The sequence below is a fragment of the Phodopus roborovskii genome, unplaced genomic scaffold (genome assembly GCF_943737965.1).
Source record: "Phodopus roborovskii unplaced genomic scaffold, PHOROB, whole genome shotgun sequence".
Classification (NCBI taxonomy): domain Eukaryota; kingdom Metazoa; phylum Chordata; class Mammalia; order Rodentia; family Cricetidae; genus Phodopus; species Phodopus roborovskii.
In genome coordinates this window covers 29017500-29037814 of record NW_026126459.1, presented here as the reverse complement: position 1 = coordinate 29037814, position 20315 = coordinate 29017500, and the positions used below count along the sequence as shown (strand labels likewise).

The 20315-nt window shown below is 38.7% G+C and overlaps 1 protein-coding gene across 1 annotated transcript in view; it reads right to left on the bottom strand.

The window, feature by feature from the left end:
• The window catches only part of Ankar (ankyrin and armadillo repeat containing), a 48576-nt gene that overhangs the window by 23742 nt on the left and 4519 nt on the right, over positions 1 to 20315 (bottom strand). Inside the window, exons 3-10 of the mRNA XM_051190165.1 lie at positions 16312 to 16749; positions 14789 to 14952; positions 13883 to 13986; positions 10271 to 10451; positions 7807 to 8026; positions 5640 to 5841; positions 4169 to 4377; positions 473 to 577 (exon numbers count right to left, since the gene is read on the bottom strand). Coding sequence (XP_051046122.1) covers positions 473 to 577; positions 4169 to 4377; positions 5640 to 5841; positions 7807 to 8026; positions 10271 to 10451; positions 13883 to 13986; positions 14789 to 14952; positions 16312 to 16749 — 1623 coding nt within the window. The remainder of the gene's footprint in view (positions 1 to 472; positions 578 to 4168; positions 4378 to 5639; positions 5842 to 7806; positions 8027 to 10270; positions 10452 to 13882; positions 13987 to 14788; positions 14953 to 16311; positions 16750 to 20315) is intronic.

Below are 20315 nucleotides of genomic sequence, written 5' to 3'. Positions count from 1 at the left end.
AACCTTTTGTGCCAGACTTTGATGAATCCTCATGGGAGCTCTTACCCCTGAGGAGGGGTGAAGTGGACTGGGGGTGGGCTGGGGGTGGGGAGATAAGAGGGAGGTGAAAGGAGGGGTGGGAAGGAGAACTGTGGTTGGAATGCAAAATGAAATTTTAAAGAATAAATTACTAAAAAATTGGGGGGTCTAAGGCAAGGTGTGTTAAAAACACACATATGCACGTGCATGCATGAAAGCACACACACAAACATACACATGTGTACACACACACACACACACACACACACACATAAGTTTAGTGGTATAGATTGTGCTTTGCATTTGATCCCAGCATTGAATATGTATGCCTATGTTAATATATATGTAATATATATGTATATATATATCTATATATATAAAATACAGTAACTGAATATAATATAGCTTTACTTAAAATATGAGAAGAAAAAGATAGTTAATATATTTGTATTACCTGCATCCAAAATACATTTCCAGTATCGATCATTTGCTAAGCAAATCACTTCTAAGGACATGACAGCCATCATCTTTCGCTTGAAGCTTTCACACTGCAACATTTCTGATAAGTAATCAACAGAAAAAGACAATTGTGATTCACAGCAGAGGCAATAAAGTGACTGATTTTGTTTTCATATAGGTAAAGTGAACCCAAGAGTTGAGATTATCCTATCATCAGCTACATGTGCTAAATCCCTCTGTTTGTGGTTCTCTACATTGCTGGATAACTTTTGTGGGCTAGCTTGGATCTGGAATAGTCATCAAAGGCCATCTTTATGATTTAGTCAGTAGCTTGGTGCTATCAGAAAATGATGGGACCATTAAGAGGTGGGACTTAGTGGGAGGTCATGGGTCACTGGGGTAAGTATCCTTGAAGCGGATAGTGAGATTTTGTCTCTCTGTTTTTCTGTACCTCTCATGAGGCAAACAAGCCATTGGCCTCTGCCACAGGCTGGTGGAATACCTGTTATCACTTCATTAGAGCCCATCCTGTGAGCACAGATAAAGGGCTCTCTTGGGCATTTGTGACAGTAACAGAAGCCAACAAAATATGCCCAAGATCTACACACACACGCACACACACACACACACATCATTGCCTAGAAATACAGTTCAAATTCATAGAAAAAAATATATTTTCATGCATCTACCACTAGTTTTTAATAAAATTTGAGTAGGAGATTTTAAGAATGGCAAAGCAAATTACATGATCAATAACATTTTAATAGTCATTAAATTAGAGATGCTTTGCATTTCCTGAAAATAATTAGTGTGATTTTAAAAAATTGAGCATGAATTTGAACTCGAAACAAAAAATGAAGCATTATGTATACTTCTAAACAATGTCTGTGGTGTGGGAAAACATGGGGTTGCATCTGTTCTTCACCTCTTTCTCTCACCTCCCTCTTCTCAGAGCCATCCCAGCCCTCACCTAGACTGCTCTGTTTTAAATTTCAGCTTCTACTGCAAAAGCTATTAAACTGCTTCTAATTAGGTGAATTTTGCTCCTAGTGGAAATGGGCAGTGTAAGGCAAGAGAACTGTGTCAGGGTTTGAGGCAAAGCAAGAAGCAACATGCTTACTCTGTTAATCTGCTGGTGTCATTATCATGTAATTGCCAGGACTTTCTAACCACAGCTACTGCAAGTAGTGACCCCTGCAAATCATCTATGCCATTAAGTCATCCTTGTTAGGAGCCAAACTTGGAAGTATTTGTCATGGATGTCTGTTATAAGTAAAGTTGATCCTCACAGACGCAGTGACATATATGCATAAAAGTAAACACCAAGACATTGCCCAATAGCTCCTTGGGATGATGTGCTCACTACTTAACAAGTGCCAAGGCTGATACCAAGCCAGTTCTGAACAAACTGTTGGACATCATTTTTTTTTCAGTGTGTGTGCATAGAATAGTTTGTATGTGTGTGTGTGTGCACTCATATGAAATGTGTGTGTGTGTGTGTGTGTGTGTGTGTACTGCATATGTGTATATGGTGTTTGTGTGAATGTACGTTTTGTGTGTGTGCATGAGCGTACATTTGTACTGGGGTAGGGGTGGGGTCCAGAGGTCGATAGTGGCTTCTTTTTCACTATGATTTCTCTACCTTTATTTTCAAGACAGAATTTCTATTGAACCTGGCGCTCATCAGTTGGCTAGACTGGTTGGCCAGTGAGTTTCAGGGACTGGCCTGTCTCCCATTTTTATTGCTGCCATGTCCTCCTTGTTTTACCTAGAGTGTTTGTCTGTGCTGTTATTATTTAATCTCCATACATTTTTGTGCAGGATCTTGGGAATTAATAAAGTTCCATGCATACATTAAACTGATCTAATACCTTTATCTTTATAATAGTTCTGTCAAGATTAAGCACAAAGTTGAAGAAAATCTCAAACCATTTTGTAAGCCCTAGTGCTAGGATTACAAAGAGGCTACCATGCCCAGAGTGGTGTGTGCGCTTAACATCTGGATTCAGGTCCTCACATGCATAGCAGTGATTTTCTGGGCCATCTCCCTAGACCAAAGAATCAAACATTTACTCCATTAGGAAAATATCAGTTTTTATTCTCCATCGTTTTTCTTTTTATCTTAATTTTTTATTGTATGCTAATGATTCAAAATGATAAGCCACTAAAATACCTACAGCAACATTGTGGTTTTGTACCCATTCCCTGCATTATTTTGGGTGTCTCTGTAGAAGCAGTCATTTGGACTCTGGGGTCCACAGATCTGTGTAGTCCGACACACTGCTACATCCTGCTGCTTTGGCTTTTTTTTTACAGCTTCATGTTATGAGAGATGAGGAACCAGCTCAAGGCTGCTCTGCTGTTTCCTCATATTTACAACTGTTACTTGAATCAATACTTAAGGTTTACATTGTCTATCCAAATATCACTCTCATCTGGGCATTGTAGTGATCCATGGTGTTGTCTCATTTCTTAACATTGTTTGCTCTGGAGGTGATCTTTTCCTATTTGAGATTCATTTTCTTAGTTTTCACTGATTCAATGGCACTTTCAGAATCCTGCCTTTTCTTAAGGCTGGACCCATAGCTCCACCCTGAACACCCCTTTGCTATCATCCTTGAAATTCTGGTTGTCTTTCTCTCTACTCCCTGGGGCCTTCCCACTTGTGTTCACGGAGGAGAAGGCAGTCTGAGCACCTGCTGGTCTTTCTGGCTAGACCCTGTGTAGAGCGCTGGCACTGCCTATTCTCCAGCTATGTGAGGACTGTGAGGTATGAGTTTGAGATGAGCTTGGCTTTCCTAACATTGGCTTGGGATCCTCTAAGAGGCTAAATCTAAGAGGCCTGCCTAGTTCCACTGTGTTTATGGCTGCCACGACCTCCCATTTTCTCTTGACTGATAGTGCTGTTTTGCTGTTTAATCTTCACATGATTGTAATGGGGATTGTGGAAGGAGTAAATGTTGACGTGTACATTAAACTGAGTAATCCTTACCCTTGTTTTTCTGGCTAGACTAAACACACAATTTTGCATAAAACATTCATCAAAATGTAAATGGGGACTTTTTCTTTTTTTTTTAATTTATTTTTTCGTATTTTACATATCGTTTCCAGTTCCCTCTCCCTCCCATCCTCCCATGCCACCCACCGACCCCCCCCCCAGTCCTATCCCTCATCCACTCCCCAGGGAGAGTGAGGCCTTCCCAGAGGGATCATCAAAATCTGTTAAGTCATTTGGGGAAGGGCCTAGGCCCTCCCAAAGGAGGACTTTTTTAAAGCTGCCTCTAGAAGTAAGGATTAAAGTTGGAGGGAACCTTTGCTACTTAAGCTTTCATACCCTTCCTTTCTTTCTTTTGAATTTGGTTTATTATGGAATATTTCTCCATGTTAATGGAGAAAATTATTTTCTCACTTCTAAGAAAGTTGGAAAATAAAAATAAATATCACTGTGTAAGATATAGCTCATTTGGGTCACAGACCTTTGATTTTAAGTTAGAAATCAAACTACTTTTGCACACAAAAAAAGATAGTTCCCATTAACAACTGCATTTTTTTTTGGTTTTAATTCCATTTTTTATTTATGATCTTTAATTTTTAAAATATGCATTCTATTTTACCTACTTTAGAATTATCAGTGATATTATAGAATAATCAGAATATTTATTTAAAATAAAATCAAATGTTCTATACTCACCTACTAAAGTTTTCCAGACTGGAAGTTCAGGGATATTCAGTTCTATTATATACTTGAGTACCTCTGTATGAAAAGTGAGCACTGACAAATGAATAATATTGTTTCCTTTAATATCTGTTTTTCTCCAGTTGGCACCGAGAGAAAACAGGTACTGAATGGTGTCCAGCGCTCCTGAAGTGGCAGCAAGTAGTAGCGGGGTACACTGATTCCTAAAAAACAAAACACACTATATAACAGTATGAACACATGTACAGCATCATGTTTACTTTTACTGTGTTGCTGAAGAAACTGTAATTCAAACCATCACCTTGTCTTCCTTTAGCATCTCATTCCCTACATTCCACAGATGTACCTCCCTGCCTACCTGTTCTCTTTCTCAATTATTTTGACTTATAATGTGTTTGGAAGTTGATACTACACAAAATAGTTAAAATATACTGCCTATCTAATCTTTCCAGTGACTTTACAAATTAGAGGACATGCATTTGGGTATTATCAACCCACTTTTCAAACATCAAATAAACTGGGTAGTCGCCAAACACATTTCTTTTATATTTTACATCCAATTCCAAATCCCAGTTCCCTCATTGTAGCAGAAACTAACATTGTGAAAGCTGACTGCATGCTGTTTTAGACAATGAAGATCTTGGGGTTGTGTCAACGGTTATTCAGCCCAGCATCCCATCCCCTGTCTTCCCCCAGAGGTACCTATGTGACAGTGCAAACAAGTGTGGCTACAGGACTGTAGTGGAAACTGCATGGGCAACGCTGTGAAGAGAAAGGCATGTGCTGCTGCCTCCCCTCTTGTCTTTCTGTTCCTGTCTATAATGCAGGCATGCTAATAGACACAGGAACTGCTGCCATTTTGCACTATGGTGGGAAAGCCATATGTAAGGAGCAATAAGGGAAGTCCAGTGTCCTTCAAACTACCACGCCAGTAAGTAAGAGACAGGGCATTTGAAGCCTTGAACTACAGTATTGCTACAACAGGCTCAGAGAACCAAAGCAATGACCTGGTCTTCAGATTGCTAGACAAGCCTTAGGAAGAACACACACCCTCACCCTAAAAGTGGCTCCTCAGCAGAATTATGAAACATGGACATGTTTCCTGTTTCACTTTTCCTTATGCTGTAGTCCTCCTTTGATACAATAGTTACCTACTGATCATGTGGGAGACAAGAGCACCAGTCTCAGTCTTAGTCTAATAGACCTACCAGTGAAGCTGTATTATTGATACAATAATTAAAGAAATCCCAGGACTTACTCTTTCCTGCTCTAGGAAACATACACAGGCAGGTGCAAGCTCTGCTCTTTGAGAAGTCTAAGGTTAAGCCAGAAGAGAAGGAGATGAGGACCAGAGCAGACAAGAGGACATCAGCACTTTGTTACCTTGCAAGTCCTCATACCAATTATGTCTGACGGTAGTCAGGAAAGCAGAAGTTTATACTCTTACAGATGCTTGGTAACTCACTCGGCTGTGGCCTCAGCCTCTAGCAAGCTGGGATCCTTCCTGCAGAGTGCAATGATGATGCAGATATTGTCATAGAAGGCAGCAAAGTGAATCGGCATCCAGCCTCTCTTCTCAGTAAGTGTGTAATCAGCTTTGAAGCAAAGCAGACAGATGGTTGTTTCCAGGGAACAAGCCTGTGCGGCCAGATGTAGAGGTGTTGGACCTGAGAGGGACAACAATTGCTTCAGTAGTGAGAGATAGCACTCCTCAAATAAGTAAATCACAAATAAGCATGCCTTTATGAACCCAGCCACATAGTTTAGTGCTATATAATATGTAAATACTCCAAAACAAGCACTAAAACAATTATTTGGGCAATCTTACATTTCTTTGCTTAACTTGAAATGTATGAAGGGATCATACCTTTTCATGAGCAAAGAAAATATGCATCTATTTTTGAAGGTTTTGCCATGTAGTTCAGGTTGGTCTGGGATGTACAATAGCTCAGGAGAGCCTCAAACTTGAAATCCATTGGCCTCAGTCTCCTGATGCTGATGCTGCGCCACCACCCCATCTTACTACATATTTTTAAAAACTAAGTCAATATGTGAAATAGTCATGATAAAGCAACTGTATCTTTACACTTAAACTATTTTACAATGAAGTACTGTTTCATTAAATGCTATTCAATCAGAGGTTTCAAACAGCCTCCTTCCTGTTTTGCAGGTGGTTTAATTTTACTTTAACCATGCATGTGTGCATGTGTGTGTGTGTGTGTGTGTGTGTGTGTGTGTGTGTGTGAGAGAGAGAGAGAGAGAGAGAGAGAGAGAGAGAGAGAGAGAGCATGTGGGAGTGTGTGTGCATGTGGGAATGTGTGTGTGTGTGTGTGTGTGTGTGTGTACAATGTTCCTCCACCAAAATAAGGCAGCCAGTTCAAGTATTTAGTCCCTCTCTGCCCTTGCTAATTTGGGCTTTTTAAAGTAGATTGCTACGTTTTTTAAAATGAACAAACTCTCCTTAAATTACTTTATATGGATTCTAAAGGTATATGCTTAGTCTCTCAAATGTGTAGAAAGGTATAAAACTCCAAGGATTTTTTTTTTCAATTCCAATGCTTATCTTAAAATGCTGACTTCACCAATATCATTCCTTAGAGCCCATATATCATTATTGTACTAGGTGGCAGATTGTCTAAATTATAAACTTGTTTGTGGAACTAGGGTGTAGAGCTTGACGGCAATAACCATACAGCTGAGCTATATTCCTAGCTTGCAACTGATTATGGGTGAGTTTCAGAAACAACTTTGGAAACTAAATTTATGAAACAAGTGGAGATCAAAGCAAATTCTCTATTAAATATTATAAAAGGGAATACCTAACATGAATATCAACAACCATGGGCAGAAAAACTATACTTCGAATTGAATGTGAAACATCAATTGAATCAATTTTCATGCAACAAATATTTGTAGATTATATACTACAAAAGCTTCTTTTTATGAGGTAATTGTTTATTTTCATGCAGCCCTTGCTGGTCATCCACATAACTGAGGATGACTTTAACCCCCCATTTCCAGTTTCAATCTCCAATCTGCTGGGAATACAGACATGTCACCATGCCCAGCAAAAAGTTTTAACATATACAATGTCTTTTCACGTACATATTTCACTTATGCCTTACCGTTTCTTTCTTTTTTCATATCTCCTTTGGATGAATCTGCTTAAAAAGAAAATACACATAGAAACGTGATTACAGTTTCCTAAATTAGTCAGAAAGAACAAAATGACAAGCTGTTGGCAGAGAGAAGTATTATATCAGACAATGAGGAGTACAATTTATGACAGAGTCGTGTAGGTGTGTTGCATGCTCCCAAAACCAAGCCAGAGCAGACATGGAAACCAAGCCTTTTAAAAAGGTAACAAAAACTTGCAGCTAGGCTAATGCATTGATGTAGCATACTATTGCTGGCAGAGTTATTTATTCATAATGTGAAATATACATATTTATTAGCAATGGAAATCTGAGAATGACAAGAATGAATGGAAGATTTTTAATTGTCAATGTTTTTTCCACATTAAAAAGTGCATAAAGGGTAACTGATTACTCACTGTATTTAAATCACTGAGTTCTGTTTTATATGAACTAGATTTGTTCAGTATTGAATAAGATGTAAAAACCGAGTGGTACCTTGGCTGAATATGACAAAGCGTCTCTGGTTGACATTGAAGTTGGCGTTACACAGCTGACATATGATAGAGACCCGATTGTGCAGGGCAGCGTGGTGGAAAATGGCGTAGCCTGCTTCATCGGAAACATTGATTGTTGAGCTTGAGGTTTTACGACTAAATGTGTGGAAAACAGCAGACAAGCCTCTTTCAACAGCCGACTTCATACCAAATGGGATACTCTAAAATTTTTTTTAAAGACTGCATTAGTTTTTTTTAATAGTTTTTATAAAAATAATTGTGAAGTTATCTTTAAGAAGAAAGAAACACAGACTGTATTAAGAATCACAATAATGTGGTTTGACTTTTGCCACACTGCCACAGGGCCCAGTGAAGAGCTTTTCCCTGGACAATGTTGAAACTCACAGAACCAGGAGACATTGAAAGCATGGAAATACACTTGGAAAGATGGTTTCCTTTCTTTTAGAGTAAACTGTAGCTTCATCTTTGCAGAAAACTTCCTGAAATACTTTAAAGGCAAATAAAGATCATGAAGACCACCTGCTTCTGACTTAAGGAAAACTCAAGAAACTTGAGATGTATAGCTAGAGAGAGACTTTTTCTTATTTCTGTAGTTCTCAGATGAAGAGGTCAAATACCATGTTGTTCATTCTTTGAGATGTTCTGATAAATACTTTAAATTATACTAGTTATCAGATTTTTAAATGCATGGCTTTAAAAACAGATAAATGGGTAGTATAAGCCAGACTAACCTTTGAAGTTGGAGAGCCCAACCAGATGGCTTCCAACAATTAAGGAACCCAACACACGGCTTCCAGTAGCTGGGGAGCATGACAGATGGCTTCCAGCAGCTAAGGAGCTCAACAGATAATATCCAGCAACTAAGGAACCCAAAAGATAGCTTCCAGTGGCTAAAGAGCCTAACAGTTGGCTTCCAGTGGCTAAGGAGCCCAACAGATGTTTCCAGGGGCTAAGGAGACCAACAAGTGGCTTCCAGTGGCTAAAGAGCCTAACAGTTGCCTTCCAGTGGCTAAGGAGCCCAACAGATGGGGCCCAGCAGCTAAGATGATGTCTGTTAAATAGATACAGGGCTAATTCAGGTGTCAGCTTTGCTTCTGCATGCCTAGAAGGAGCCAGGTGGTGCGGTGCCATTTACTGACTATATGACTTGTGTTAATTCTCTATACTTCCCATTTATTTTAATCTGTGTAATAGTAATGATAGCAACAGAAGTAAGACTTCAGAGTTTTCCTGTTTATAGTAGTGGCTTAAACAGTAGAAACAAGTATTTGCCATTCCAATGAACCATAGTCCAATTTATTGGCAATTTGTTCTGTACTTGACCAAGAATGAATAAACTAGAACCATATAAACATTCAGCTAATAAAAGGTGGGTATATTAGTTTATTCCTAGTGTAAGAATGTAATGTTAGATCAGCTATAGGAACCATTCCACTTCCAGGAAACAAGGCACCCTATTGAGAACTTGTCTGACAATTTCCAGGCAAATAGACTCTAGGCTCTAGGGTTTTCTCCCACCAAAGTGAGTGTACATAAAAGTGAATGTTGGTGGCCACAGGTTTTGCTGTCTATTTATTGCCCTGACTTTTGCTTGAGCATCAAAGAACTTAACTGCAAGCTTGTGCAATAAAATCTCAGAAAGACACACACACACACACACACACACACACACACACAACACACACACATACACACACACACACACTCCTGCCTTTTGGGCCCTCATTTCCTATTGTCAGAGCCCTGTATCATGCTGTTTGTCTGGTGCTAGGGCCTGAACCCTACTCAGAGCCCTGCCATGCTACTGTCTGTCTGTCCACAGCCACTGATGATTCGTCTAGCAAACTCTGTACTACATATTGTTTATGATTTATTAAAGCCGCTGGAGATCAAAATAGCAAAGCAGCCACACTATTTGGCTATAGAAGCTAGGTGGTGGTGCTATACACCTTTAATCCTAGGGCTCAGGATTAAGAAGCACACTGATCTCTGTTAGTTCAAGAACAACCAGGACTATGCAAGATTGGATCAGTCTAAAAAAGTAATAGAGATCATGCCTTTAATCCCAGGATTCATGAGAGGTGTTAAAACAGAAACAGGGTCTCAGAGATGGTATTGATTCTCCAGCCATGTTGAGGAGAGGCAGAAGCCTGAGGCTTGGTGAGAACTCATGGAAACAGGATCAGCCCTTTCAGTCTGAGGTTGATTTAAGACCTACTGGTGTGTCTGATTTTCTTCTCTTACCTTCAGCTTGAAGCTTGAACCCCAGTATCTGTCTCTGGGTCTTTTAGTTTTTGTGCTATACCATACCCCCCAATAACTGATCTCACTCTCCTTCTTGAACTCCATATCCTAGACCCTCCACCTATGATAGAATATGGGACATGAACTTATGGTAATATGCAATCTTCTTACACAAAATTATGTGATATTTCATAAAATACCTTGCACTTCATAGCCTTTTTGAAACCAAATTTTTTCTTAAACTGCTCGTGTAACTGAGCCTCAGTCAGTGGGAGTCTTTTCAGTCTCAGATTGTTCACGATTTCATTTATGGCTCCCCACCATTGAGTCTTATAGAGTTGCTGGTAGAAGATTTCAAGCTCAAAGTAGATCACATAGTAGCTATAAAAAATAAAGGAAAAGGTTGTTTTTTTTTTAGAGCTTTTAAATACTTTGCTACTTATTTATATTCTGTCAAAACTTGCTTATTCCATACTAATTACACACAAAACTATATTTTGAGCTATACTTGATTATAAAAATACTAACATTATTATCAGCTGACTTTATTTAGTAATTACCCTTTTATTGACCATTTGGGTTAATTCTGTATTCCCTTGACAGAAATTAGGGCACTGTTTAGAAGTCACTAGATGCCCAGGTTCTAGGGAAAGACTCCTAGGTTTATCATCCACCCATTTTCCTTCTTCCTTACTGTTTTAGTCTATGTATCCATAATTTGCTTTCCTGAATTATAATTTACCTTAAGCACAACCTGGAATGATTTTTTAGGGAATGTCCCCTTGGCTTTTACTGCCCAAAGAAACTGGCTAAAGAAACTCCCATCCTACCCTAAGACTTGCAACCAACATGCCCCCTCTCCCCAATTCTGGAGTAGAGCAGTAACAAAATATTGAATGACTGTTCCCTCCAGTGACTTCTTATCAGGGAAATACTTCTGCTTCCCATGGGGAGGCATTGTTATTGTTTTGCTAGGAGCGAAGGATCAAAGAAGCACTTGGTCCCTCTTGGTATCACCTTAAGATTATGTCCAGAGTCTGGGGGGGGGTGGTGGGGGTTGTCTCTACCACACCAGAAACTTGAGGAGTAATAGCTGCTGAATATTTGATTGTTTACTTGAACTCTGAGAGCATCTCTGGTGAGATAATTTTATGATGGCCATGGTCAGCTGTTGGGTAAGTTTGCACTGGCTACAGAGAGATGCTTATTAGAAGCACAGAACTCCCAGATGGCCCATGCTGCATCCTTCATGCAACTTCTGTGTGCTGACACATTACATCTCTTATTCAAATCTTAAGTATAGTTACCAAGAGGGGATTTAGAAAAGTCTCGTTTTAAAGCTTGCTGCCTCCATCTTCTTCTGCCTGGAAATGTGTACCTGAATTATGAGCTCAAAGTAATAACTATTCTTAAAAGCAAAGAAAGCAAGAGGTTTTCAAATGCCCTGCTTTCAGTCAATCACTCACATTTTCCTCTGGTCTAGCATTGATGCAGCTCTGTTATGGGAGGAAAACAAGCAAAATGGCTGAACAAAGCAGTTTGAAAATATTGGGGTTTTAAGGTAGTGTTGCCTTGAAAACATGAACTTGGAATGAACTCCTTTCACTGAATTGGTATTAGATCTAACCAAGATGCATGCCATTTTCCAGGCACGGGAAGGAGCCAGCCTGAGAGAGGACACATGCTACTCAGCCAGAAGCAGTGATTATCCATAAGATGGTGTTTGTGTAGTTGCCTTTATAGAGCTGAGCACCCAACAGGAGATAGCAGGGAATCTGGCAGGAAAAGAAGCAGCCAAATATTTCTCATTGCAGTTGAGAATACTGGCCAATTAGCATATGGGACTCTGATAAAAATTATGCAGAGGTTAGATTTTACACAGGATGAAGGTTATTTAGTAATTGATATGATCCTTGAAATTATGAATCATTTACTTGTGGGTTTTTTATTTCTTGCTGTCTGTGTCTAGAAGCAAGCTGATTTTGTATTTATATTTTATTAGTGATGTGTGTGTGTGTGTGTGTGTGTGTGTGTATGTGTGTATGCATTGTTTATACGTATGTGGGCATGTGTGTGTAAATATGTCCAGAGGCTGCCTTCCTTTATGATTCTCCACCACCCCATGTTTTGAAGTAGAGCCTCTCATTGAACCCAAGGCTCACTAATTGGCTGGTGTAAGTGCCCAGTGAGCCCCCGTGGTCCTCCTGTCTCCACCGCCTAGCACTGGAGCCACAGGCATACTCTGTGTGGTGCTAGGGATCAGATCCCATACTCATGTATGTTCAGCAAGCACTTTACTCATTGAGCCATCTCCTAGCACTAACACTGAATCCCAAATGCTATTAATTAGTTAGGAACTAGAGAAACAGTTACACAATGACATCACATTCATTGCAGTGGTTGGATCTCTCACAGTGCAAAAGCAGGATGTGTACAACAATTATACTGTTGCACCAAGGACAACATCTAACTCTTCTCCCTACTGTTTCCCTGCACTTCCAGAACCAGTGGTGTCCCAGAGCCTGATAGAAATTGAAGAATAAAAGTTCAACCACAGAAGTCTCCAGGACATCATGTAGTCTGGCAAGGACTGTTTATTCAATAAGTATTGGATCTTTGAGCAAGACTGTCCTCTTCCAGAGAGGTAACAAACATTTAAGGCACAAGATGTTTCTGTGGACTCTGCCTATGAGGAATAGGCACCTTCACACAGGTCTTCAAACGTCTGCATCCTCACACTGCTCTTCCTTCTTAGGAACCACAGTCACTAGATCTTTGGCTTCATGCTTACAGTGCACGAGTATAGGCAGTACTCAATAGAAAGATCTGTCATGTTCCATCCTTTGTCTTCACACTCCCTTTGTCTCATTTCTCTTAACCTTGTCATCCCATGCATCTTCAAAATGTGATTTTTATTTTTACCTCTTCCCATTACATTAACTTTCCCCATGTTATCCTTTCAACTTGCTGTAAATAGCCTCACTGAATCATAGTCTCATTAAAATTCTCTTACCAAATCACAGCCAACTACAGAGGGAGCTCCTCTTTCTTAACGTGTGACTTTCGGTTATCTGATGCTTTTACTATTTCATATTCCGTCACACACCCCATTTGGCTGCTGTGCTATACAGTCTTCTGGTTTTCTTCCTTGTGTGTTATGCCCCATCAATCTCATTTACTCTCTCTCCGCCCATGTTTCTCCCTATTTCATTTTTGAAATTTCTGTTCTCCAGAATTCCAGACTTGGTCCTCAGCTGCCTCCATGACACCAGAGGAACAAATAGGCAAACAAACCTTCCAGTATGTTTTTCTCCACCTCTAGCCCAAATGTTTTCTCTGTGCTCTATAACCCGTGTTTTCAAACTTGTATTCACAGTAAAATACAAGAACACAGTACATGAAAGACCCTAACAACACTGGAAGAACTGTACTGTATCATTTCAGAAGATGAAAAGCATAGTAAGGTCTGGCAGAGAAAGTTTGGAACTTTTCATATACACCCTATGGCAACAAAACAGTGTGTGCTGTGTTCATTGCTTTCAGCTGCCCATCAGAAGTTGGTTCCAACCATCATCCCTATTTAACGTTTGTACTCATTATAAGAATTAATTCTTAGCTCTAAGGTCACTTGCCAGATGTATCAAAGTACGTGAGATAATAAGTAGTTAGTGCCATTTTGATCCACAAGATCATCACTGTTCTAGGATCTCCATCCTATGACTTTAAGTTAGCTTTTGCATTTCGACACTTTTTTGCTTTCTGCTAACATCCAACAAGCCAGCTGTGGGTGGTATGAATGGAAAGCTCCTCACCTCTTTCCATAAAACTCCATGACTGGCACTGAGTAAAATTCTTTGTATCCTGAATCTTCTGCAAAGGTATTAGCAGCACACTCTCTTATTTTTCCTACATTTTTCTAAAATACAAATCACACATTAAAAATGTTTTAAACAAACAGTAATTGCAAGATCCTTTATATGAAACTGTATGAATGCAAATGAAAAAGTAAACCCCCAAGAAATTTAATAATAACCATGTAGATCCAATTCCTAGTTTGAGAATAAATAACAAAAAGAAAATATATAATAGGCATGATAATATGTAATGTAGACAAGACAAACAAATTAGGTGACTCATGCATATGATGCCGCCAGGTCCTGGGGGACTCACATCTCGAACTCAAGACTTTTTTTTTTCTTGTCATAATCTTTGAGAAACATGGATGGATTAGCATAAGTGTTCAGGAATTTATTTGTTTTGGGTTTTTATTTCTTTCTCGTTCCCTTCCTTCCTTCTTTCCTTCTTACTTTATTTTTTATGAAGTCTCTCTATGATGTGTGATCAGTTGGCTTTGAACTCATGACCCTCCTGCTCCCACTGGTATTTCAGGTATATGCCACCATGATCAACTGCATGTTTATTGATTTCTATTTTATACTTTAACTATCCAAGGACAATGCCTGCTCGTTTGAAATCTGTAAATTCTGTGATGAAAGTAATTATCTGGTTTATTTATCAGCTTATTCTCCAACACAGATGCCTAGAAGCAGCTGCATTTAATTCATGTTTGTTTCAATGAGTGAGAAAAGCTAGTGAACTGTAGAATGATTGTCTAGAGACATGTGCAGTGCCTGTACCACAGACGCTCTTTCTCGGTGAAAAATTATAAAAACATCTCAAACAACAAATCATCTCAGAAATACTAATAATTCAAAAACCTGAAAGTCATCCAAAGCACTCTCAACTGGATTCGTGCTGATATCAAATTCAATTCCTCCATGAACATGGAAATATTGATGTTCTTTGTAGTCAAAATTCTGGCATTTAAAATCTCGTCCATAAATAAATGGAGGCAGCTCTCTCTCTGTCTTGACTTTGTCATCTCCAGAAATAAAAAGAAATTTTCATTTAAAATGTGGACAACACATAGATGATTATATTTTAGACATCTGATTATCATTCATGTAAACAAAGTGAAAAAATCTAAATACAATTAGAATTTGGTAATTACTGACTATAAATGTATTTATTTTGTCTTTCTCAACACACACACACACACACACACACACATTTGTGGTATAGAGAGTAAATTTAGAGCCTTGCATACACAAGTGGTCAGTCACTAAGTTATAGCTCCAGCCTTCTTTTACTTTTCATTTTGAGCCATGTTTCACTATGTTGCCTAGGATAGCCTTGAATTCATTCTGTTGCACAGGTTAGACTTGAGGGTGTGATCCTTTTGCTTCTTTCCTGAGTAGCTGGGACTAGAGGACTGTGCCCATCATGCACACTAACAAATTAATAAATAAATACAAATATACCTATGCATTTCATTTTAAATTATAATTATACATTATTGTTAATGGATTACAGGATTTCTCTATGTAGCCCTGTCTGTCCTGGAACTCACTATGTTGACCAGGTTGGCCTCTAATTCATAGAGCTCTGCCTGCTTCTGTCTCTGGGATGAAAAGTGTATATTGCCACTGCCTGGCAATAAAATATATATTTATTCATTTTGAGCATTTTTTATGGTTTTACTGTATAAACATTTTGAAAAGAATTGTTGAAATATTCTGATTGACATCTATGAATAAACAATAACATATGACTACTCAATCACTGGATTGAAATTCTGTGATTTTGTTAACTTTTGTTTAAATAACAACAACAAATTCCCTTGAGCTCAAAAGAGACACTATGAAGAACCAAGCAGTCATTTTCATTTATAAAGAACTAAGCAGGTTTTTCCATCTGTCTCAGAGTTCTGTTGCTGTAGAGACACCATGGCCATGGCAATTCATAAAAGAAAGTATTTAATTAGGGCTGGCTTACAGTTCCAGAGGCTTAGTCCTTTATTGGCATGGTGGGAAGCCTTGTGACACACAGACACAAAGTTCTGGAGAAGCTGAAAGTTCAACAACTGGATCCTTAGGCAGCAGGAAGAGAAGGCATTGGGCCTAGTGTGAGCTTTTGGAACCCCAAAAGCCTACTCTGCAGTGACACACTTCCTCCAACAAAGTCACACTTCCTAATCTCTCCCAAGTAGAGCCACTCCCTAAAGACCAAGCATTTAAATCTAAGAGCATATGGGGTTATTCCTATTCGAACCACTACATCATTTGATAAAAGTAATCAGCTCCTATTACAGGAAAGCCATGAAAACATACATACTACTTATTGGAAAAATAATGTCCTGAAATCCAGCAAAAATGAGGTCTAATTTTGCTTATCCTCTTACCTGAAAAAGGTGGAAGCAGACTATTTAAATATGGAACTTTCATCTTCTTTTTTAAACTGAGTAAAAATGGAATCAGAAAACATATTAACTTCAAATAACCTATCCCTCTTCGGATTTCTTTTTTTTTCTCGAAGTGTTTTTGAATAACTTTTTTTTGAAGATACAGCCTCTGTTGTAGTCTCTGGTAAGTACAAATATCAAGATAATCCTGATTGTACTTTATAGCATTAGTAAGCCAATAGGCTGTCTCAAATATAAAGATATTTTCATGCTGTTGAACTTGTGTGGTACTGAATGTCAACTTCAGCAAAATATTTTCAGCATATTTCATAAATATAGCCTTTTCTTCGGGGCTATTAGGCTCATATGTTGGATCTTCATTCATGTCTTCATCATAGATTCCATTAAAGTCTGGATCATTTGTAATATCAATCAAACCTTCACAGTAAAAAATAAAAGAAAGAAGAAAATAGGTAATAAGAGACAAGAGAGGAGGAAAGGGGCTATGAAATTTTCCAGCTAGACACACAGCCATTGCAATCATAAACTACAGTTATGGATGTCTCCACTTGTTCTTCACAGTATTGGGCTCCTCAGAAGTCAGCAGAGGTAAGGGGTTTGCGATGACCGATTTTTAACTGCTGTACTCACAACAAATAATATATTCATGGAAAAGGAGAGTCATGGCCTTCAATTGTGTACCCACTGCTGATTCCACCAGGCTCCAGCTGATAGCTCTAATCCAATATTGACAGAAATGGTCCTGGTTAAACCAAGTGTCAGAAAGCAAAACCATAATTCATGAATCTGGAAAAGGGCATGGTAAAGAAGGAGCTATTGCTAGGATAAAAGGGAGTTAGGGGTCAGAGATGCGAATGTCAAGGCATCATATACAAGTATGAAACTGTCTAGGAATATGCTGTCTCCACCCCAGGCCTATCCCTGGTCACACATACTATGCACCTGCCAGGCCTAGTGAGTCTCCCAGGCCCTGTTTGCCTACACCACTCCAAACCTACAAGCTGATCCCTACTTCCACATCCCAGGTGCTGGCCCAGCCTGGCAGCTGGGGCTCATGATCCCCAATCCTTAGGCCAAGCCTCAACTGAACTGTCTGTGTGCTGACCTAACCTGCTGAATGCCTAATACCCTAGTCCATCCATATAATCCTCATAGTCCCAAGAACATCTCAGATAGTGCACCTTACACACCAGCAGATGTAGCCAGTTGTCCCATTTGTACGCTTGTTTGGTTACCACTGAACTGGAATCATGTCTATTCCACCAATCTAAAATAACATTACCTGAAGGGTCAACCTATTATTTCCTCATCTAACCTGACCTGAAAAAAAACCAAACTTGGTGAGCCACAACGGAAACAAACACCAAACTTCAACTCAACAGAGGCCAACTAGAATCTCACATCAGACATGCAACTAACAAAAAAAAAAAAAAAAACTACACACCAATTTACATTGCAATTTATACAAACAATACAAAATGTAAACACAGCATATCTCCTCCAAGACCTATCAACCCTATAGAAATGTTCTCCAGTGAAAATTATCTAAATAAACCCTGAGGACATAGAATTTAAAAGAAAAATCTTAAACATGAACAAAGAATTTAATGACTTAATGAGGACAGCAATAAACTCCCAAGTCACATCCAAAAAATGCACAAATATATTTTTAAATTAAATAATAGATAATTCAAACTCCAAAAACTGAATTCAGTAAAGAGAAGAAGATGAAAATACTGAAAAAAAATCAAGCTAAAATGAAGCTGGATTGGAAAAACTTAATAACCCAATTAGAGAATTTAGGGGGAAGCCTTGCCAGCACAAATAAAATAGAAGATAGAATATTAGGATAAAGTAGAGGAATATTACTCCATTCCTAACCAAGAATGTTAAGGAAATATATAGGAGACAGGGACACCAAAATACCAAATCTATGAATTGGTAGCCAAAGACAAAGGATCCTAGTTCAATGGCATAGACCAGATCTTCAACAGTATCACACACACACACACACACACACACACACACACACACACACACCTTTCCCCTAAGGAGAGTAGCACACAGAACACAGAACCAGAGAAGAATTTTCCATAACATAGTATAGTTAAAACACCAAATATCTAGAACAAAGAAAGCATTTTGAAAGAGAAAAGTCCATCAGAAGAACAATTAACTTCTCAATGAAAACTTAAAAAGTCAAGAAAAGCCTCGACTAGTATACTCTAAATCCTAAACGACCACAGATGCAAACTCAGATATTTTACCTGGCAAGATTATCAGCATAGTCAAAGGAGGAAGAAAAACTTTGCAATGTATAAACAAGCTAAAAGAATTCATGTCCACCAAACCAGCCCTGCAGGGAATACTGACTGAAGGGAGCAATAAGTACAGCTGAAAGAAAGCATAGAAAAAGCAAAGTTATAATTACTGAAACACATAACACAAACAGAAAAAGCAAAACAAACAAAAAAAAAAAAAAAAGCCACAGTACAATGACTGAAATCAACACACAACTTTCAATAACAGCTTTAAAAGCCAATGGCTTCTATTCCTCAGTCAAAGATATAGATTAGGAAATAGAATTAGGAAGGATTAGGAAATAGAATCTGCTTTCCTTTTGCTGCTGTGTCTGCAAGTTTATGCTCCAGAAGAGGCTTTCGCCTTGAGTCCTCCACTGTGGTACAAAGGTCTGGTTGGACCCCATTGAGACCAATAGAATCGCCAACGCCAACTCCCATGAGCAGACCCGGAGGCTGATCAAAGAAAGGCTGATCATCCTGGAGCCCATGACAGTCTATTTTTGGGCTTGATGTGGGAAAAACACCTTGGCTCAACAGAAGGGCATGCACATGGGCATAGGGAAGCAGAAGGGTACGGCCAACACTTGAATGCCTGTGAAGATGACCTGGAGAAGCATGCGAATCTGCTTTTCAGGAGATACGGTGAGACTACGAACGCTAACCACCATACTTATCACAGTTTATGACTGAAGGTCAAAGTGCATGTCTTCAAAACCAAGCTAAAGGCAGACAAAGCCCACAAGAAGCATCTGAGTGACCAGCCCGAGGCTTGTGGGTCCAGGACCAAGGAACCACACAATCTCAGCAAGGAACACCTCCAAGCCAAGGCTGTCCAAGGAAGAAGAGACCAAGAAGTAAAACTCCCCTCAGTTGTGTAGATAGTAGCCTGTCTATGACCTCATGTGGATCAATCATTAAAAAAAGAAAGAAAACCCATTTTTTTTCTGTTATCTACAAGAAAATCACTATAGATTTAAACATAGATACCTCATTAAAGTGGACAAGGGAGCAAGCAAGTATAGATATACTAGTATCAGACAAAGTAGATTTAAACCTAAAACTGACCAGAATATAAAAAAAAGAGGGACATGTGATTCTAATCAAGGGGACAATGTATAAAGAGAGGATTACAATCCTAAACATATATGCAATAAATTTTGGTGCACCCAATTTCATATAAAAGTGTACTACTGGAATTGAAGGCACAACCTGTATTAACTCGAACTCAAAACTGGGGGGGGGGTGATTTCAATACCCCCACTTTCTCCAATAAAGAGGTCATTTGGATAGAAACTAAACAGAAAAACATCAGAATTAAATGACATCATGTATCAAATGGTTCAATGGTATCAAATGGTATCAAATGTCTGGTAGGCACCAGACACTAATGATGTGCACATAAATAAATACAGACAAAACACCCATACACATAAAATAATAAATAAATCTAAAAAGTTCTTCGAAGAAATAAGTAAAAAAAAAAAAAATCCTCTAAGAGAAATGAAAACAACACAAGCTGTTACATTAAGTAGTGGGGGGAGGGGAGAGGGACCACAAATATATGATTTAATGATGCCACTTAAGAAGTTGCAAAACCAAGAAAAACTAAGCCCAAATTGAGTAGATGGCAAGAAATAGTAAAAATAAATAAATAAATAAATAAAAATTTTAAAAAAGCAG